We start from the raw sequence: 22,853 nt of genomic DNA, 5'->3' as shown, positions 1-22,853 counted from the left end.
TGGCTCTCTTGGCCACCTGGGCACACTGCTGCCTCATCTTCAGCCTACTATCTATCAGTACCCCAGGTCCCTTTCCTCCTGACTGCTCTCCAGCCACTCAGTCCCCAGCCTATAGCGCTGCTTGGGGTTATTGTGGCCAAAGTGCAGAACCCTGCACTTGGCCTTGTTAAATCTCATCCCATTGGCCTCTGCCCACCCATCCAGCCTGTCCAGGTCCCTCTGCAGGGCTCTCCTACCTTCCAACAGATCAACACCTGCTCCTATCTTGGTGTCATCTGCAAGCTTACTGATGCTGGACTCAATGCCCTTGTCCAGATCATCAATAAAGATATTGAACAGGACTGGGCCCAGCACTGATCCTTGGGGAACACCACTAGTGACTGGCTGCCAACTGGATGTGGCACCATTCACCAAGACTCTCTGAGCTCTGCCATCCAGCCAGTTCTTGATCCAGCACAGAGTGAATCTGTCCAAACCATGAGCTGCCAGCTTGGCTAGGAGCTTCTTGTGGCAGACAGTGTCAAAGGCTTTGCTGAAGTCCAAGTAGACTACATCCACAGCCTTCCCCATATTCACCAGGCGGGTAACCTGATCATAAAAGGAGATCAGGTTGGTGAGGCAGGACCTGCCCTTCCTAAACCCATGCTGGCTGGGCCTGATCCCTTGGCTATCCTGTAGGTGCTTTGTGATGGCACCCAAGATGACCTGTTCCATGACCTTGCCTGGCACTGAGGTCCCATGGACTTGTGAGGACCCAAATGACGCAGCAGGTCCCTTACTGCTTCCTCATGGATTAGAGGGGGACTGTACTGATCCCTGACTCCATCCACCACTTCAGGAGTCCAGCTGTCCTGGAGACAACCTGTCCCACTAGTGAAGATTGAGGCAAAGAAGGTGTTAAACACCTCTGCCTTTTCCTCATCCTTTGTCACTATGTTCCCCTCTCTATCTAGTAAGGACTGGAGGTTGTCCTTGGCCCTTCTCTTGCCATTCATACATTTAAAGAAACACTTTTTATTTTCCTTGGCAGCCGTGGCCAGCCTGAGCTCCAAGTGGGCTTTTGCCTCTCTAATTTTTCCTCTACAAGACCTAGCAACCTCCTTGAACTTCTCCTGGGACACCTCCCCTCTTTTCCAAAGGTGATACACTCTCTTTTTAATCTTTAATTCCTTCAGCAGCTCCCTGCCCATCCAGCCTGGCTGCCTCCCTCGTTGGCTCATCTCAGGAAGAGACTTTCCCGAAAATGTATTATGTTTGCTCACATTAACAGAGGCATTTTTCCCGTACCCCATTCAGATGGGAAACAAAACAGGGCAGCTCCTCTTGCCACCAATCGGTGCCCTTTAGCTGGAAGCAGCTTCAGTTATGAGGTTCTCCTCAGCATGTAAAGTGCACCAACAACTCCCTTCTTCCACCCTTTTGTTCCTACTTAATGTGCACACTTTACTGAGCAGTCTTTGCTGCTAAACAATTAATTTTTCCTTGTCTTCTCTGTTTTAAGAGAAGGAAAAAATAGTGGGACTTAGTCACAAAATATAAAGCTCATTTCCTGTACCTTAGTACCTCATTCTTTCACCTCCTTGTCCATAGGATTTGGCTATCAAATAGGTCTTAATCTGTAAACAAATTAAACCATTCGGGGTTTTTTGGTATTTTTTTCCTCTCCCTTTGGCTGCTTGGCTGCTGTCCAATGTGGAGGCTCATAGGTTCTTTTATTATTTAGTGCTGGCTAAAAGGCAATAAGCTCACTTAGAGCTTATAAAACTATAAGCTATCTACGAAAGCATTTAATGCTTCTCAGAAACACTGTGGCTTTTGCCAGAAAAAATTAATAATGTGTGGTTGTGATTTTTTTTTAATGTATTGGCATGGTTAAACACCCTGGATGTCTTTAAGTCAGCTATTCTAAGATATGAAAATACATGCATTTCACTCTGATTTTAATTGCACTTTTTTTTCCTCAACAACTGACAATCAGAGGAATTACAATTCACCACAGTTACAAAACTGAACCTCAAAGACTTTGATGTTGTATATGAGGAAAATAAATGTCATGCTGCTGCAGGATTTCACAGTGTTTGCAAATATTGTTTCCTTACAAAACAATGTTGTGAATCACAGGAGTCTAGTAGAGTCAGCAAAACCTTTAGAGAAATAAATAACATGCTAGGTTTCTCATCTCTGCAGTTAAAAGTTACTCATGATCCTAAAGAAAAGAATATAACATCAAAGCAGTTTTCCTTTATGTCTATTTTTACATTTTTGATCTTAGTGAGGGGCTATGAAGGAAAGCAGTAAATGTGTATGTTCACCTTCATTCAGATTAACAGTCTACACCTCAATGCGGGACTGAAGAGACAATGAAATATCCTTTTAATGCATCTATAAATAAATGAATAATTGTAAATGAAAAGTTAAATGTATAGGTGTAAATATAATTTAGAAATGACAGGTACTTAGCTGTATCAACTTCGGCAGTATACTTGCAATGAAATTCTGCAAGCCTATTTAAAGTCTATTATGCCTACTAACATCAATCTGCCAAGCATCAGAGTGCTAAGCTCCACTAAAGATTTGCACCTATAAATTTAGCTACCTGTATAGTCTAATTAAATACACTGTATTTCTCTGTATAAAGAATTATAGACATAATGCAATGAGTTCAGTGGATAATAAACCAGCATGCCAGTTTTGCCTGATCATGGATTGAATTTTAGGCTTAGATTCTAGTCTCTTCAACCATGCTTTAGTCTAGATTTCAATACTTTCCACTCAAAATCTCATTTCCTGCCCAATGAATACAACAGCAAAGGCCACATTCCTACTGCAATTGCTCAGAGAAACATGAGCACTACAAGACCAATCCTAAAAACTCAGTTCATGGCAAAAGTTTCAAAGGTACACCCATGCACTCATGTAAACACATACACACACGAGCACAAAAACATACAAAGAGCTTTTAATTAGCTGTGCCTATTAAGACTCACCAAAGACCAAATGAGTCTCCATCTCACATCCTTCGCTGCCAAATAACAACTGGTGGAGTGGTAGTTAAGTATGTTTGACCTCAAAAAACAGTTAAAGGTTAAAAACCAGAACTCGCATTAGCCCTGCAGAAAACAAATGCCTCATGTCCTGAATTTCCACAGCAATCACAACTATATTTGAACCTTGTTCATTTTCACAGAATCACAGAAACATTCAGGTTGGAAAAGGCCCTCAGGATCACCAAGTCCAACCAATAACACTACTCTACGAGGTCCACTTCTACGCCATATCCCCAGGCACCACATCCAATAACTTTCAAACACATCCAGGGTTAGTGACTCAATCACCTCCCTAGGCAGACTGTTCTAATGCCTGACCACTCTTTTAATGATTATTTTCCCTAATGTCCAGCTTGAACCTACTCAGTTGCAGCTTGAGGTCATTTCCCCTTGTTCTATCATTACCTGTGAGAAGAGACCAGCATCAACCTCTCCACGAAGTCCTTTCAGGTAGCCGCAGACAGTAATGAGGTCTACCTTCAGCCTCTTCTTTTTTCAGCTGAACAGCCCCAGCTCCTTCAGTCACTCCTCGTAAGATTTATTCTCCAGGCCTTTCACCAGCTTCATTGCCCTCCTCTGCCCTTGCTTCAGCACCTCAACATCTCTCTTGTATTGAGGTGCCCCAAACGGAACACAGTACTCAAGGTGTGGCCCTCACAAGGCAGAGCACAAGGGCCAATCAGCTCCCTATTCCAGCTGGACACAGCATTTCTCATGCAAGTCAGGATGTCACTGGCTTTCTTGGCCACCTGGACACGCTGCTTGCTCACATGCAGCTGCTTGCCAGTTAGAACCCCCCGGTCCCTTTCTGCCAGAGAGCTTTCCAGACACACTTCCCCAGGCCTGTAGCACTACTTAAGGTTGTTGTGACCCAAGTGCAGGACCTGGCATGTGGCCTTGTTGAAGGTCATCCTGTTAACACTGGCCCATTGATCCAATCTATCCAAGTACCTCTGCAGAGCTTCCCTACCCTCTTGAAGATCCACACGCTCACCTAACTTGGTGGCATCTGTGAATTTACTGATGACACTGACTGATGATTTTTTTTAATTTATCCATATGCAATGTATCATCAATAATTACCAAATGGTTGAATTCAATAATGTATCATCAAATTTATCCATATGCAATGTACCATCAATAATTATCAAACCTTTTCTAAAAATTAAGCAGTGAGAGTCATTTTAAACCTGAAATAAATATTTCAATTGGAGGGCAAAATGGAAATCTAGCAAGCTGTTTGAAAATCCTTGGCAATTTTTCCTCCCTGAGTAAATCTGAAGGCTCAAAAATAAATATTTAAGAGCATTAATTTGTTTCTAGATGTGTGTGTGCAAGTAAAACAGCAGCCATAATGTGGAAATTTGAGTCACATTTTGCAACTAATTGGAAGCAGATTAGAATTCTGCCTCAGGGGAACATTGTCAAACTAGAAGCTGGAGCAAATGAAGAAAGAGGTGAAAGCATCGTGAAGAGCTGACAGATTTACAGTGCTCAAGGCAATAAACGGGTACTAGATGAAAATGAATGTGCTTCACTGTAGTGCACGCAGTTTTCAGTCATATCTCAGCAATAGCAGCACACAGCCATGAAACTATTATTTTCAGAGAGATGGTGAAGGAAAGAGTAAGAACGAACAAAACACTATTCAGGCAGTGTGCAAAACCCATAAATCATACGGTAGCTCAGGCCATTACAAGAATAATCAAATTGGTCATACTGGGCCCTGTTTTGTAACCTGGACTCGTCTCAAGTAGGGCTTACACAGATGTAACGCAATGAGCTACTTGAGTTGAGAAAAGGCTTTAAGCTATTGCTGACTGTGAGTAATCGGCAAGACATTAAGCTCTTAAGGAAAAAAAAAAAAAAAGGCAGCACAACAGATCCTGTATTTTTAAAGCCAAGAATAAACATGCAGACAGATAAATCAGAGGGTGGGTGGGGGGAAGAAGGATTCTTTTTCAGAGGATATTAAGAAAGCTGGAGTATAAAAATTTAAATAAAACATAAAGGCTAATGTACCAATGCTGTAATGGAAAAAACTGCTAATTTTCTCCTTCGACGTTTGACATCACAGGGAAAATTGTTAAAGGATCCAGACATGAAATGTAAATACAGACTATCAGACAAAACTCTCTTGTATTTATGCAATAGTAGTAGGTCTTTGTGTGTGTGTGTGCACATATATACATATCTATGTATATGGGGAGATATATACTTGTACACATACACAGTCCTCTCCTTAAATGGCAGAGTAACACTACTACGTGACACTGTACCTTACTGCTGGCTAGGTGGAGAAGAACATGAATTCAGTTTTATAGTAACATGGGACATGGAATAACTACCTTCAGCATTCTCAAATTGCGGTATTTTCCCTTTACAGTATGCCAGTGCAATTCAAGATACACTGCCTAACACTGAACTCGGGGCAAAACACAACCAGTAAAACTTATGCTGAATATGCTCAACATCATATTTTTATTAGTGCAAAGTAAGTAAACAACTCCTTGGACATTTACTAAATCAGGTTTAAAACTCCTAGCAGCAAGACAAAATTCAGATGAGTAAGAAGTAAATACAACCAAAAATAGACCTCACATTACCTTTTGTCCACAAATACACAGATCTAGTTTAATTTCCCTCTTTAAAAAAAAAAACAAAACAAAACAAAAAAAAAAAAACCCACAATTGGCAAGAACCTGAAACGTAACTACTGCTATTACTCTACTACTACAAGCCTGTAATAAAGCACAGATCTGATAGTACTATCCATACAGTGTGGCAAACCACGCAAATGAACAGTTATCCATGAAGAATAGAAACCCAAAGATCAAACTCGTCCAATTCAAATGTTATTGTTGCTTTTAACATAATCCATCCACTGAAATTAGCCAAGGAGGTGACAGGAAATCCAAAAATAATTTAGTCTGGCCCTACACACACTACGAGAAAGGAGATTACAAGTTGCTTTTCACTTTTCTTACTGAGGATAGCTATGAAAAAATATAAAAGCTATGCTTATTTAACAGGCACCTAGAGTACTACTCCTGTGACAAATATATTTCTACCGGAGCTCGGCACAGAATCACTGAAATTCATCAATAAAGATGGCATTTGAGTAGTGTGAATGTACAGTTGGGGGAGGGTGTGTGCAGACTTAACAAAACGACTGGATAAATTCAAAGGCTAATGCAAATTACTAAATGTGTGCAAAATCAAACTGTCTAGTGCACAGAGTTAAAGAGGTCAGATGTGTCTCAACATTTCCTGGGAAACTGAGCCTAAACTTGGTGCATTCTTTTATCAGAATGAAAAAAGCAAGCTCTAGCAGTCTACAAAAGTGTGACCAATTGAAGCTTATTCTTCTGTTGGTCAGTGAAGCATGAAGGGGAAGAAAAAAAAAAAGCCTGTTTCTGAGAGCAAGCTACAAACATATACTTTTATATTTCACTGCCACACAATAAAAAGAGAAGCCAACTGACTGGTAGAAACTTGACCGGCAAACAAAGACAAAGCTATTATTTCAAACTGTTATGGGAAAGCAATAAAATTGCTACCAGGTCTCCTCATGTTACTCTTCAATAAAAAGAAGGCATCAGGGAAATAAGAGGAAAATAAAACACACCAAACCCTCTAATGTTTCCTTAAGTAAAAATATATTTCAGTGGCATAATGTCATCTACTTCTTGGATAACATGACAAGACAATTCGACAACTCTAATACCAGTGTTTTGGAAACACCAAGTAACCACCATCAAGAGATTTCACTTTGCTCTTTTGACTGCAAAGACTTCAGTCACATGCCACTACTGGCATATGCTTCAAGCACACCCATGAGGGCATTTTTCTTAGACACTGTTAGGTGGAGATTCTCAGGAGACAGAAATAGACGGGTTTGTGCGCAGAAATAAGATTTAGGCTAGAAAGATTTAAGAACTGGGAGATGACGGGAGAAAAATAAGAGAACCAAATATCTGGTATTTAGGTGTTTGTTTTTTTTCTGCAGATTGATACATCAAAATGGCTCCATAAGATTTATCATAAAGGACACACAATTTATCATAGCATGTCATTAATCCAAACTTCACATTTAATTCCCAGTGGCTTTGATCTGAACAGCGTCAGTGGGTGTTACAGGGAGATGCCAGAAATGTTGATCCTTTAAGATTCAGCAGCACTTGCTGACTTTCAGGAAAAGTAGACCTGTTACAAACTTCTATCTCACCAACAGTTTTATTTTCAGTGTTGGTTTAAGAAAATGTAACATCATAGCTACCCTAGAACTGGAACATTCTCTATGTAGGGTCATTGATCCTATCTCATTGCATGCAATTTACTCTATATATTAGGTACATACACATGTACAAGTAAACAGGGGAATCAGAGGAAATAGCAGAATCATGTACATGCAAATCAAATTAAATTACCTATTCCCACTCCCTTGAATTTTCTCTCACTTTTTTTTTTTTTTTTTTTTTTTTTTTTTTTTTTTTTTTTTTCAAGTGGGGGAAATTACTAAGAACTTGCTTGGCAGTCAAGTCCACTCTGAATAGTTTTAAAAAAGCTTTTTCATTCAAATGTAAAGGCTTTGTTCCCATTGCCAAGACCACTTAGTCAAAATTAAAAGAGGACATGCAATAGAAAGTGCATACTGAAACCCTGGCTACAGCACAACCAGAAGTCCTAATCTCATCTTCATATTTTCCCAGTTAGATACTCATAATCTGCAGTAAATTCAAGAAAGTATGAATATTTTATTTAAATCTTATTATTTAAAATCTCATTTTATCCCACTCCCTAAGCCCTACTATGAAAACTTGCAATCTTCATCAAAATTATCTAATTCCAAACATATTTTAAGCAACATTTTTAAATTATAGTTTGTATTGTTATTTACTCTGGCAAAATGCTGCACAAAAGAGTTCCAGTGAGCAGAAACAATGGAGCAAATTGAAGGAAGAAAATAAAAAAATCTAAATAAACTTTTCTAAATTTTACAGAGCTATTTACTTTTTGTAGAACACTGCTTTACTGTCTTTCACCCAACATGGAGTGTTATGTATAGACCAAAATATTTAAAAAAATATTTTCTGTTACTAAGAAATAAAAATAACATACAGAAACAAACACCTTTTTTTTTTTTTTTTTTTTTTTTTTTTTTTTTTTTTTGACAAAACTATGTCCATCCCTTCAAGTGAAGTCACTGCATGCACAGATCTATACATGTGACCCTATGGACTCATGGAATGCAGTGATGTATCACCATGTATACTAGAATAGTATGTAAGTACAATATAATGATGATGCACTGCTAAACATATTATATAAAGAAGAACCTAGTTATTAGATCACCTGTACAAAGTATCTGAGCTCAGAGCAAGGCAGAACCTACAACCTGGTTATGTTCAGCAATCCCAATTATATATCATGGAACAAATCTGTAACATGTACCTGATGTGACATTAAAAAAAAAAAAAAAGGTATTAAATTTGAGAAACAGAGACCATGTAGTAGTGACACAGAGCTACCTAAGTAGCTGTGGAAATAATCTAACATTTTTTCAAGAGTGGGTGTTGGAAATACAAACTAGGTATGTTATAATCTAAAATGGATTTTAAGGTGGTGTTTCTCATAGCACTAATGTTAGTACTTCTGAGACTGACTATACTCTTGATGCTTGTAAAATGCGATTAATACCACACATATCAGTAACACGTGGAGAAACAGTTTTGTGTTTTTTTTACTCTGTTAGCCTACTTTTGCAAATGCAAATCGCACGGATAGTACAGAGCAGATAAAAGGGAACCTGCATTCAATATGCAAAGGACGTGTCTAAGTAACAGAAAGCAGGCCATAGAATCTCCCATAAACGTTCAGTATTGCAGAGGCTAAGGACTACAGCTTTTCAAAACCGGATCACTCATTCCTTATGGGAGAAAAAAAACAGGCAAAAAGCGTTTTACCATGCAAGAAAAACTGCACGTTTCAGATTTATGATTTACACTGTTGTCGATAAAATAGCTTTCCAATTATCAAGGCTCTGGTAAGAGAAGATGGAATGCATTATGTGTTAATGATCACAACCAGGGGTCCAAGCTTTACTCTTTTGTCAGAGCTACAGCAGATCCTCCCCGCAGCTTCACCATTAACATGTCTGTTTCCTGTCAGACCACTCAGAGATAATGTCATTTATCTCTGGGCGGCACAAGACCAGTCATTAGCTTCAGTAAAAGACCTCAAACAAAGGCCGGATGGCGTTTTATCCAGGGCCGGTAGGCTGCAGCCAAGAATTTCATCGCGTAACAGTTCAGAACTTAAGTTATCTTTAAAAGAGTAATTTTCCCCCATCAACAATTCTAAAACACTTCTCTGAAGAGCTGAAAAGTCTCTGCACGGAAAATTTTAGTCGATTTTTTTTATCACATGCAATTAGGTGACTGATAAGAGCTTGCGAAAGTTATCCTTTGAGAGGCCCCTTTTTTTTTTTCCTGCCTTATACATCGTATGGAAAAATTGTCAGAATAATTCAGGTTCTGCCTAAATAGTAAGACCTTTGAAGAACTGACCTTTATTGTGTTTGCCTGTAGGAGGTGATTCACTATTATAAATTCTTCAATGACAGAGCTTCTGGAAATCTCTTTAAATGAAAGTCGAACTGGTTAACTGTATGTAAGAACACATGTTTTCACAGTCTCTCCTGTATTATTGCATTTCAGAAAGCTTCTATAACGTGCCAGGTGAACTTTTTTTTTCTTTTTTCTTTTTTTTTTTTTTTTTTAAATAATGATGATAATAATTTTTTTTAAAAGGTCAAAAAATATGACCAAATCTCAGCTATTCAATTCCTGGTTTTATGCTGAAAACTAGGAACAGATGGTACACTTTCCATGTTACTTGAATCTGGTTATTGAACACCTCTATAGTTACAGGAGATTTTGCTTAGCACTTTTAACATACATTTCATTTATTGGACTATAAAATGGTACTTTGGAAAAACAAGTCTTTATATAGCTGTAATTAAAACAGTCTTGCAAGAAAGCACTTTAACATGGAGAACATGGTTAACCTCATGACATCTGGACAATCAGGCCTTTCCTTTTTACTGAGTATTTATTAAGTTATTAAAACTGTAAAATTACCAGTGCCCAAAGTGAAATATTTTTCCAGTAGCTCCGACTGAGGCTATCAGCCTCCCTGCTTTATTTAGAAAGTGTCCTAGATCAGCCGCCATTGTGCTACACTAACTCCTGCTTTGCACAGGAATTCAATAGCAGGTCTGGCCATACATATTGGCAGAGGTCAGCAGGTTCACACGGAACGGCTTTCCTCGGTCAAAGGGCAACACCTCTTCACCCAGCTCAAAAAGCGCTGTCACACTACTAGACAGCACTACAGAACTTTAAGAACCTTGAGCTGTGCTTATTGTTAGACACCCATAGTTATCAACGTTTTCAACAGCTAAATCCCTTATGTAGCTTTCAAAACAGTTTGCTGTCAAACAACAATAGACTTTGTTCTTTAATTACAGCAAGTGACCTCCCTGCCCTTTTATTTCACAGTGAATAAACTACACACAAGGCCCGCAAGAAAAGGTACATGAAAAGCATATCTCCATAACATCATTAATCAAAGCATGTACTTAAATGATTTACATAAATAGGTAAAAGCGCAGTTTCCTGATGAAGTGTGTGACACCCTCCAGCCCATCACTTTAAAAAAGTACAGATAAAAAAACAACATGGTAATTTGCTGAGGACAATTTTCAGATGTGAAATGCAGTCTAAATAACAAGCTAAAAGCAAATACAAGAGAAAAATTCAATCCACAAGTATCCCTAGATTGATTAATTTAAAAACTGCAACCAGACACCTCTGATTATAGCTTTGTGTCTTCTGTACTGCTTTTCACATGACAAATACAGTCGTCCCATATCTCTAATTGTGCCTGTTTGTATCCCAAGGTGTCCATTGCCGACGCAAAAGCAAACTCCTGTAGCTACTCTGTTTTCAATGTAACAGCTGTTAAAAAAAAAAAAAAAAAAAAAAAAAAAAAAAAAAAAAAAGCCCTTAGCTAAAATAGATTAGATTAAGAGTTCACACTGACAAACAGTCAGTAACCGTGCTAAAAATGGAATGTTTGAGAAATGGAAAATGGAGACAGGTTTTGACACCAAAAAATCTTAGGAGTGGTTAGCCTACCTGTCAAAGCTATTTATTCAGACATGTCAGTGGTGGTTTAACCACAAAATGGGCTGCACGAATATAGCTCAAACATCTTGGAATTACAGCATACTTTGACTTTGCCCACATACTAGGGGAGTGGCAACTTTTACAACATACTTGTGGTTTCTGCATAAAAGAGCCTGCAGAACACAGTCATTGATTTAATTAGACTTCATAAGATTCAATTTATCATGTTTTACATGGCTTTCTGCAGCAAGGAAACAGAATAAACAGACCAAAAATAGACCTTGAAGCATATTCTGAAAGCTAAACAGTGCCTACAACTCCTGGGAATCTGCTCCGAGCTTTTCACAAACCGTAAACAAATGCAGTATTATATCCCACATCATATACAAACACTGTAGATTTTGAAATCAGCAGGCATGAATTCATTTATATCTAAAATGAAACATCCATGTCTTCCACAACATTAAGTGACTTTAAAATTAACTATTTTTCCACAGACATAAGATGCTGTTATGCAAGTACAGTATATATTTTCTAGTGTATAAGCAGCCAAACCAAGAACACTTAAGGAATCTAAATCCCATTAAAGCAAAACAAAACAAATAAACAAACAAAAAACACACACAATCTTTATAATTAGTATTAAACAGATGAGGAAAAAAAGCAACAAACAAAACACAAAGTTTCACAAATGCTGACATAGTCTGGGTTTTAATGTTGCAACCATTCTCATCAACGAGCTTTATTATTATTGTATGTCTAAACCAGGACACTCTTTAGGAAGAGAAACAGTAAGGGATGTTATTTAAGACAGCAAGCAAGCACACCATTGTGCCAGACAATGGCCAACACTGCATGACTCTAATGTGCGAAGCCTCTATTAAAGTCGGTGTGTGCCAACAGCAGTGGTTGATGGTGGAAACGCAAGCTCCAAACCTACTCCTGGAGCAACTGTAACACAAAGTGTGGCACCCACTCTGAACCGTTCCGCACATGTTTTTTTTTCCGAATCTGCATGCCATCTAATTCACATTGCACGTAAGATTACTCGCATGTATATGGATTCTTCATATAATTTCCTGTGTGACTAAAGAGTGAAAAGCACACAAAACCCGGGAGAAACCACACCACCCTCTAATCTCTGTTGCCATGACAGCAGCATTTGAGATAGTGAAATGTTCAGATTGCCAGCTAAACAAAATTGTTGAATGTGAACATTTGGCTGAGAGATTAAAAGGCTAAGGGGGTTGCAAAAGGGCAGTACCTCCCACATTCCAGGCAGCCACTGAATCCAATCAAATGGCTCTGACTCTTTAACCATACCCATTGTGAAGACCGGATTAGAGCAATTTATCTAGATAGTTAAAACAGATTAGAGAACTGCAATTTGAAGCCTATTGGCAACAGAAGTAAATGCCTACTGTACTCAGTTAATAAAGAGACCATAAGATTTTAGTACACCTTTCCAAACAGAATTTTCATAAATCAAAATGCAAATATATACATACAAATTTCAGCAATCTGGTTTTCTCATCTGCATTTAGAAAAGGTCACAAAGCTCATTCAAATTCGTCCTACATATGATGACTTAAAAGCAGTAATATGCACACGATATAAAAATTACATTTGTTCCTTGGCTTGCACAGAGGCCCTTGAAATTACATTCCAGTTTAAACAAATGCCTACTTTCACAAACACTCAAATCTAACCCCCCATGAGACTTAAATGTTACAAAAACTCTAACATGACCAAAATGCAAAAAAAGCCAGTAGTAGGTAAAAAAAAAAAAAAGACACAACTATCCTCTGACATCTCCAGCCCTCCCATATGCTTCCAGACAATTCAGTTAACACAAACCCAAGTGTTCCTATTGCAAAAGATTTACTCAGGGAAGTTGTAAAAGCAGGTAATTTAAGACAAACAGCTGACAATAAAGTCACAATCTAACACCCTGAGATTGTTAATTTGAAAAGTGTTGGTTTGCTTTATTTTTCAGGCAGGCCACATTATCTTTCTTTAATAACTTGTAGAATTCATTGAACCCATAATGCTGGGTCAAGCCGCTGCCCCAGGTTCCCTAGTAGGCATCTTCTGCCCTATAGACAGATCAATTCCTGTCGATACCAGAACCTCCTTGAACCAGTAGGTAACAAAAGCCAAGCTCTCCCTCCGCTGTTCCCTAAGAATAACGTCGTGGACATCTATTCTTACAGAAAGCATCCTTAACATGGTAGAAAGCAATAAAACCTCACACCCCTGTCTGATTTCTTTCACACATTTCAATGGCTCAACAAATGAGTAGCTTGCATCCAAGAGTTAGCAAGGCTCAGATAGAAAAGCTCGCCCAAAAAGGAGACGAACTGCTCGCCCGTGTTCCAAATGATGCTCTGTACACACGCATCTCAGCAAAGGTGCATTCCCCTCCTCCTAGCCTCCTCCTTCCAAAAGGAGGAGAGGCACCGCCTGTCTGCTGGTTCCTTCCTCATCATCCTCCACACCACCTTCTGGGGCCTCAACGCTGCAGTATCACCGAAACCCCCAATATTATCAACATCCTGCGTCTCCACAAAGTGCAACAGCAGAGCCCATGTTTCTGCCGAAGCCTCCTGTTTTCCCCTCCCCAAGCACAATTTTAACTCCATCGAGTCAGAGAAGGGAGAGTGGTCTCTTTAGGCTTGGGAGAAGAATGGCCGTGAATGCTTGCCAGTACTGCGGAAATGTGTCAGCACATATAAGACCTACTCCTCCTGCAGCCTGAGCTACACACCCTTCAACATGCAAACACATGCCATCCCATCGATACCAACACTGCTTCTCTCTGCTGAAATGGGGAACAGCTTGGTCAGAGTCATCACAGTGTTTCCCCTTCTGAGTGAGAGCAATTAAAAAGAACAGACAAAATCAGAAATTTCTCCAGGTCTGAGTACAGGGAAGAGAAACCATAAAGAGCAGCACACTTCAACATTGTGTCTTCTGCCTAGGAAAGAGGTCATGAGGTTGTTTCGTGTTTTGTGGGATTTTTTTAAAGGGAAAGCACAGATGCAGGTCACAAATACACAGCAGAGAGAAAGACACAGGAGCCAAAAACACAGTTGTGGGACATTTATTAGAGACACAGGAGACACAGAAGAGTTGGAGAGGAGCTTTGTCCTACCTTTTCTGTTTTCAATTTCTTGATTCGCCTGTGGCTCTCCTCCTCCTCTTCCTTCTTTACCAAAATAGAGTTCCCTATTAACCCTGAATCAGGGTTACCTTTGCTCACCTCCCCCACAGCAGATGAGTTACACTGGAAGGGGCTGCTGCTCCCACCACCACCTCCCTTGGCCCCAAAGCCATAGAGGTGTCCAGGAGAAGATTGGCTGCTGCCACCACCACTGCCATTAGGGTGGCCTTGCTGCAGGTCATGTTGCTTGTCTTTCCTTGACTTTCCCACATCCTTATCCCTCTTGGAGCCTCTGCTTCCTGGGGCTTTACCTGGTTTCTCCTCTTTGTTTTTCCCACAAGAGGCAATGGTGGTGTTGTTGCTGGTGTTATTATTGTCGTTTGGGTTACTGCTCACACTCTGACCCAGTGCTGAATTCATGCCAGTTGCCTCTCCAGGGCGCCCTTGGATTTCCTGCCTCTTGCCAGCACTGCTGATCTCAGGAATCCCATACAAGGCAGCAGAAGGCAGAGATTTATTAGCATCCTTAGAAGTTTTACTCCTTTTCACTTTTGATTTGCTAGTCTCTTTGTGAGAGGAATTCCCCTGGGGAGCAGAGGGCTGAACAGAAGCAAATTTTAGGCCATCAGCTAAGGCTGAGGTAGCATTAGCCCCACTGGAAGCCAGACCCCCACAATCCTTGGAGCTGGTGTTGCTGTTGCTGGTGGTGTTAGTAGAATTACTCATCTCAAATTTCTGTCTGTCCTTTTCCAAATCTGCATCCAAATCGATTATTAAATTCCCAACACCGATTTCCCAGTCATCGCCACTGTCATAAGTGTCAACCGCGTTTGGATCCACACCTTTTCCTGCTGTGGAAGTGTTCAATGACATCCTGAAAACGAGATCTCTAGAGTAAAAATCTGATGAACTTTCCTTTTGAGATGTGGGGACATTCGTTTATCTCCGCTGGGCTCTCTTAAGTTCAGCTCTTCTTGTCTTCTTCCCCTAGGTGTGTCTACGTTCACAATCTGCAGTCTACATCCACCTTGTCCTGTGAAAAGCCAAAAAGTCGAATGTTTCTTGTTTAAGTGTGAACAAAATATCACTAACAAAAAAGGGGTGAGGTGAGGGGTGTGAAATTATTCAGTGTTTTATTAAGTTGGTCAAAACAGAGGTAACAGCTGTGATGCCTTTACAGCGAGCATCTTTTATCTAGTTGTACACTAGTATGAACAATCTCTCTCATTAGAAGTCAGGTTCAAAAAGACAAAAAAACCCCAAACAAACAAAAAAATTAACCACACGATTTAAATTCACAACACTTAAGAAATACAGACTTAGAAGTGGTGCCTAGCTGTTGGAGCACATGTTGTAATCTAACCCCTTGGACCACCATCTAGGCACGAAAGGGAGAAAAGACACAGATCACTCTTCACTGCATTTCATGGATTTTGCGGCTTTAAACCAGACCACTGAAGTTTTGTGACTCTGTGTCATATTATCATTTTACTCCCCCTTCCACCTTAATACTGGGGCTGAGGGGTGGCAGGGGAAGAAGGAATGTTAAGTGGAAAGTGGGAAATCTCATTTTCTCTTTCCATAATGCAGCTTCTGTTAAAAACAAGCAACATACAAATACAAATGCTTACTGGAAAATACTAAACTCCATGCGTTTAAAAAAAAATTTTTAAAAACCAAACAATTTTTTTCTTAAAAAAGGCAAAAAAATCCAAGGTAACAGTGTTGAAACCAGTTCTAATGTACTCCTAGGTCACACAATTGTTAGGTCTGTTAAATATACTATTACTGACTGTACAGGAAACTGATTAAGACATACACTTTAAGTGATCTGCACCAAGGTGGCCTCAGTGACCGCAAATGAGTGTGTGTTTGACAAAGCTCAGATAAAACGATTTTTAAAGGGATTTCTCCCCTTTACAGTCGTTTGTCGAAATATTTATACACATATATGTATAAAGCTTACCTTTAATCCTTTATCATTTTTAATTAAACCAGCAAATCAAAATGCTGTTCCCACTCGTCTCAGCAACAACTCTGTGCCTCATTTTACTTAAAGAGCAAGTGAACAAGAAGTAGAAGGCAAGTATCATCTCAGCCAGTATAAATCGGTCAATAACATATCTCCCTCTACTTTGGCACACGGATCAGAAGTCCTTTTTTTTTTTTTTTTTTTTTTTTAGTTTTTTCCTTCTTTCTTAAAGAAAAAAAAATCGTAACAAAAAATGCTGAGCCTCACAACTTTACCAGCTGGCAGGTAATATTTCATATTCAGAACTGAAGCATCAAGGACCAGAGTTTTGTTTGTTTGCTTTTCCTGAATAAGCACCGAGAGGTAATAACCATCAGCGTGATTAAAAACAAAACAAAAAATGTTCCCCCAACTTCATACTCCGTCTTCAGCCTCGAACCTGGAAGCCATCCTGATCAGTAAGTAATGATCCCATGAAACAAACCTACAGGCGCCCGGGTGTTACAAGACAGAATGTGCTAACATCGGGATAAATTAGTGAAAGGGAGGAAGGAAAAAAAGAAGAAGAAAGGACTGAAAATCTGGGCTGGATTCCGCCCGTTAGTTGGGAAGTGGCATTTTTTTTCGCCCGTCCTGACAGATCTGATTTCTTGAAGTAACTTGAGGGAAAACGTCGAGGGGGGTGGGTATAGGGGGTGGGGGACGGGGGGGAGAATCACTGATCTGATAAACCGATTATCAAAACATTTTGTGGGAGTGGAAGAAGGACAGCGTGCTCCCGAAGTAAATTTTCCCAGGGATAGGATTTCGCGGAGGGGGGTGCCTATGCCCGTCCACCCCGCCTCAAATCAGCGCTTTTTATAAAACGGTAATAAATAAGAGTATAGACACAGACCAAAGTTTCAAATTGCTGTCTCGGGGAAAAAAATAAAATTAAAACCTGGGAGCCTGGGCTAATCAGTCATGCGGTAAGTAATTCAGTAATTAGAGTCCGAGGAGATAAAGCAAACGACCTTTTTTTCAGGACAGATCTCTCCCACCTTATTGTCTCGGCAAAATCTCGTAGTCTACTTCTATCCCCCTTCCACCTCTCGCCCTCCCGTCTCTGCCTTTCCCCACCCCCCAAGTCAGACAGTCTCAGCGCTTTAGTTTAGTATTTTTAATTAGCCGGCGATGGGAAGCTAAAAGCCATAATGAATTGCCGGTGGCGCGGGGGGAGGGGCGCGGCGCTCGCGCCAGCAACCGCCAACCCCCGAGGCGCGGCGGTTCCGTTACAGTTCAGGCCGCTCGCGTCACGTGAGGCTGGCAGGCTCCATTGGTTGTCGTGAGAACAAAAATGGGTGACAAGCATATCCAGCGAATGCGGCTCGGGTCTTTAATACACAGGGGGCGGGCAGGGGCGAAGGGCGGCGAGGGGCGGGAGGGGGGGGGGGGGGGAAGGAACAACACACCACGACGGACAGACAAACAGACAGGCAGGCAGAGCTCGTCAGGTCCCTCGCCTCGGCTTCTCACTGCCACCCTCACGGCTCCCTCCCCCCTCAACGAAGTCGGGGATGCCACGACGAAGTGAGTTGGTCACGAGAAACACTTTACAGCATCTCCCCCGTCACCTCCCGGCAGTCCGCGGGTGATGTTACCGGCGTGTTTGCCCCCCTCCTCTCGCCTCGGGACAGCAAGCAGCGGCCGACTGCGAGACTGAGGGGCGAAATAGCCAAGGCACCGACGACCAACGGGCGATCGCACCCCACCCTTCAGTTCCAGCCTCGCGTTTCTGGCGTCTCCGTGTGACAGAAATGCCTCCCGTGCCGCCGGGATCTGTCTGTACCCCATCACTTCAAACGAGCTCCTTGCTCTCTAGGCCGAGGGGGAGAAGGGGTGGGGGGAAGTATGCAGGCTTGTCTGTAATTGTGTCACTCTTATTTCTCCCCCTTGGTTAATTAAAACCCCAAAAAGGCACTATGCTTAACGCCCCCCAAGTGCACCGTCAAGTATGATTGGTGTGACTGCAGTGCTTTTACCCTCCTATTTCCCTCCATTCTACTTGTGGGATTCTTGCCTTTTTTCCCAAAAAAACCCTAGTTAATAGTCCCAGAACTCTTTAAACACCCCCTTTGCTGAGAAAAAAAAAAAATCCCCTCTAAGTGCTATAGACACACCACGCACCGTACTTACGGATCTGTATTGGCTGAGGTGACCCTTTTCCTTCTAACTGCATTGAGTGTGTTTTTGTTGCAGCCGCTTTTTATTTAGGAAAAAAATCTAATGTCTTCAACAGATTTATTGTGTTTGGAAGAAGAAAGCACCAGATACCATGAACCTTCCTTTCTTTCTAGAAACAAAATTAAAGGAAAAATAAAAACGGGGCAAGAGAAAAAAAAGCAGCATCTGCGCCCGTCCCCTCACAGTCTAACACACAGAGAGCGGGGACAAGGGCGCTGCCCCCACGGCGGCCGCGATCAGCGGCGACGGCCGAGACAGGGAGCGGGAGCCCAGCTCCGGCGCGGTACCTGAGAGGGACTTTTCTTTGTTCACAGTGCCCTTTCCCTTATGGCCAATCAGAAGCCAGCTTTTATGAAACTGGGCTCACTGATTGGTCCGTCACTGCTCCTGCCTGCCGGCGAGGGTGAAAGACAGCAACAGGCACACACACACACACATTGATACACATAGGCATTAATCGCTCGCCACACGCGCGCGCGCACACACACACACACTCACATACGCTAATTCACAGTCCCTAGTTCTGCAGCCCTCAGTCGACGCCTAGTGCTACAGTTGGCAGCCTCCTGCTGCAGACAGATACAAATCATGTTTCCCATTTCAATTATCCTTTATAACATTTAGGGCTTAGGGGAAAAAAAGGGAGAGAGAGGGGAAGGGGAAGAAAAAAATAGAAACCCAAGGTGGAGAGTATTTTTGCCAAGACTCACACGTTGGGAGGAAGACTTCCTCATTTCATTTTAATTTAATTTCGGGGCGGTTTTCGAAGCGATGATGAATGATTTTTCTGTGCTGGTTTCAAAGAAGCGATTTAGAATCTCATAATTTTTAAATGCCCCCTCATTCAAAATTGTAACAGCTTGACGCCAGCGAGAGAGGGCTGCGGATACACATGTGCGATTATTTGTGTGCTTAGTGAAGGAGAAAAGCCAACAGTGTCTGGATGAAGGGACTGAAGAGAGGTTCAGAGCAGGGTAGCACCCCCACCTCTGCTCGAGGGGTGTACTGCGGCGCTGCCGCTTTTTTGCACCAGTCATTTGCATTCATCGCCTCCTTACGTATTTTATTTATTCCATGTTAATTTTTACAATGTGGCTTAAGTTAGGCAGGTCGGATTTATTTTTTTTTCCTCCTCATTTTCAGAAGGAGGGGGAGCAGAAAATAACCCTTTTGTTTCCAGGCTGCTGATTTACTGCTGCACGCACTGAAGTGTGAATGCCAGCAACCGTATAACTACCACGTGAACATCCTTTCACAGGAATTAGTAACACAAATCTTCCCAATCGGGCTTTCTGTAGCTCGAATATATCCCCCTTAATCATTCCTTTTGTTTAGGTTGGGAGCTATTATGCTACACCACTGCGTTAAATTGCGTTTAACCCTTCGCAGACGTTGGCAGTGCTAGGGTGGAGGCGGTTGCGGCCGCCTGCAGGCACGGATGGGTGGGACGAGGGAGGACTGCCCCTCGCCGGCACCCGCGGGCACCGCCAGGCCGGGAAGTAGGACCCTTCCACTCTTTATCCCGGTTTACTTCTTCTACCCCCCCTCCTCCCCCGCCCCCCCCCCCCCCGCCCCTCCTTTTTTTTTTTTTTCCCCTTTTCTCTTGATCTCACTGGGAATTATCTCTCTGTGAAAATCGATAGGGGGTGTTTTTCTTGCCAAGCACACGCGTTGCCCAAGTCAAGGTTTCCGGCAGAAGTCAAAGCGTAGCATTTACGATGTCCTGCACACCCGTGACAGGGTGACAAAATACCTTTTTGGACTTCATCCAGCTGAGCAAATTAGGAGCGTTAGCGTCTCCGCGTCACACGCTTCCCGTCACTACTTAGGTGATTTGCGGAGAGATGGTGGAGGAATAAAACCTTATAAACCTGCTTCCCGAGGGAGTATCGGGGATGGCAGGGGGATGGGGAAGAGAGGCAGCAGGAAGGGGGGTCTGTGGCAGTGGCATCTGGCCTTGGCCACCAGGTCACCGTGACCAGGGCTCTTGGGAGGACAGGCTGCTGTGCTGCTGGTCCCCAGCGCTCTCGCTTCACATTGCCCCTCCTGCCTCGCGCCAAGGGCAGTGGGGTCACCAGCACACATTCTCTCGAGAAGCCTTGAATCTGCCCTAAGAAAACTCACTCTCGGTGTAAAAAAAGCTTACTATTTAGGGGCTGATAAGGGTTTATTAGCAGGGGTACGCTCATTGCCAAGGAGGTCCTTAATCACATCAAATGATTAAGTTAAAGGATAAAAAAGAGGTGGGGGGAAAGGGCACGTCATGTGTGTAGTGCAAACAAGAAATGCTGCAGTGCTGAACGCGTCCCTGCCCTCATGCCCGGTTGTTCTAACAACGCTGGGGTGATCGCAAAGAGCCAGGGGCCGCTTGCCTACCGCTGTGGCATTTGAGATGTCTGCAGACAGACGGACGCTGCCGGAGGTACCCGGTATGGCCATTTGCGCCTGGGCTTTTGCTTGCAATTCATAAGTAAATGCGAATAATATTACACGGGAACTTTTGGGTCATTTCACTCCGCGGTTAACGAAAATTTTAAGATCTTAAACATCGAGGATTTGTGGGGTTTGTTTTTGTTTTTGTTTTTGTTGGTTTTTTTTTTCCCCCCCCCAGGCTTCGTAGCAGATCACTGTTCCTGTTTCTTTACGGTATTTTTCAGATTTATGTAATGGCCTTGTTTTTCAGTATCGACCCCTATTTAGACACGTTTCACTTTGGGCTGCTTCTCGTCTGTAAAATTACAGTTATTTTCGCATTATTGCACACTGAGTAGAAGACCATTTGTATTTAGCACTGGGTGGGGGAAGGGCCATTATGGTAAGTGATCTGCTACGGTCAGCACATAATTTCAGCCGAAAGAAAATTGCTTCTGAATGGATGGTCTGTTAACTAGCCAAGGAGCAGTCACTAGGAGAGATTGCAAAAATGCCGCTGCTTTATCTGTGTTACACCATCATTTTAATTTCTGAAAGCAACGATCAATGGAAGAATCGTTTCTCCAGCCACAGCTGCCCGTCGACGGGTAACATTCTCACAAACCTCCTTAGAGCACAAAATATCTAAGGGGACCTCTCCATTCAGCTCTCCTTCCTGACTTTTGTATATGGCTATACAGAAAAGTAGTCTGTCCAACATACTGTATGATTACTGAAGCAGAGGTTATCTGTTTCTGTGCCAGAAATTACAGCAAGACCACTCACAAGCCTGTGGGTGAGTCTGCAGCACTCGATTCTCATGGGCGACTGCAAAAAGACCACTTAAATCGCATTGTCTTGAAGGTTGGAAATGTCCCTATTTCAAAGAGACCTGTGCCTGCTGTGTGGTTTAATGGCCTTTTCACCTTAATTTCTGTCTGCTTGGCAAATTAAATTATAACTTTGCATTCGTGTGCAGAACAGACAGAAGGCAAATAAATTAGTGTTTAAAATAGGAAATCCGGGTTTAATTAATGCAGCTGCAGAAAGCGAATAATCCCAAAGAGATCGCTATCTACTCTCCCCGAACCTCCCCTTGTTTTTGATCTTGCCAGACATATATATCGTATGCGCTTAGGAAAATCAGCGGGAAAGGTCTATTTTTAGCGAGAGGAAGATTGGTCTCTGTTCTTACAGTCCTGGACATTTTACAAACGTAAGAACAGTTCTCTTTCCTTCTCCTGGAGCGGACTGACGGCAAGACTTACCGACCTCGCCCTCCGACCCGCCTTCCTCCCCCTCCCTCGCTCCCTTTCCCCTGCCCCACTCCCCTTCCCACCTCCCCCCCTCCCCTCCCCCACCCCGCACCCGGACAGCTGCGCTCTCCCGGCTCTCCGTTCAGCCCGGCCCTTCCCCCCATCTGCCTGGCCGCCTAGTTCCTCCCCCTTGCCCTGTTTCCCCGGCCCTCCCTGCGCCCGCCAGGCAGTCCTGCTCCTCCGGCCTGTGCTTCCTTGGCTGCCGGCGCCCCGGGCACGGAGCAACAGCCAATCACTGCTCCAGAAATCGCTTTCCTGGTTTTTCATTGGCTGAGGCTGGGTGGGGGTGTACGACCGCCGGCGGCGCCACGCCCGGATGTGTAGCGGGCGAGGGCACCCTCTGTGCCGTGTGCCCTCAGACCCAGGGGCATCTGCAGCCGGGGTTAGGGTACTGTGAGAGGAGAAAACATATAGCAAATATTTATTCATTGACAGCTTCGAGAATCGCCTTTTCTTGATCCTTGCAGATGCCCCAGTCCCTCTGATAAGGCAATCTTTAAGAATTGAATTTATTGATGCCTGCAAATG

At 42.4% G+C, this 22,853-nt stretch overlaps 1 protein-coding gene across 4 annotated transcripts in view; it reads right to left on the bottom strand.

Annotated features, from left to right (window-relative positions):
- The window catches only part of ZNF608 (zinc finger protein 608), a 104,295-nt gene extending 86,841 nt beyond the window's left edge, over window positions 1-17,454 (bottom strand). For 2 of the 4 annotated variants that reach the window (XM_064176593.1, XM_064176595.1), the window contains exons 1-2: window positions 16,369-17,080; window positions 14,394-15,435 (exon numbers count right to left, since the gene is read on the bottom strand). In XM_064176593.1, coding sequence (XP_064032663.1) covers window positions 14,394-15,275 — 882 coding nt within the window. In that variant the 5' untranslated portion in view covers window positions 15,276-15,435; window positions 16,369-17,080. Of the gene's footprint in view, window positions 1-14,046; window positions 14,097-14,393; window positions 15,436-16,368; window positions 17,081-17,414 lie in introns of those variants that run through there. The other 2 variants (XM_064176594.1, XM_064176596.1) reach the window with 2 other exon arrangements.
- Between the last annotated feature and the right edge of the window lie 5,399 nt (window positions 17,455-22,853).

This window comes from Pogoniulus pusillus, chromosome Z (genome assembly GCF_015220805.1).
Source record: "Pogoniulus pusillus isolate bPogPus1 chromosome Z, bPogPus1.pri, whole genome shotgun sequence".
Classification (NCBI taxonomy): domain Eukaryota; kingdom Metazoa; phylum Chordata; class Aves; order Piciformes; family Lybiidae; genus Pogoniulus; species Pogoniulus pusillus.
The sequence above is the reverse complement of the archived record's forward strand: the minus strand, read 5'-3'. Positions and strand labels throughout refer to the sequence as shown.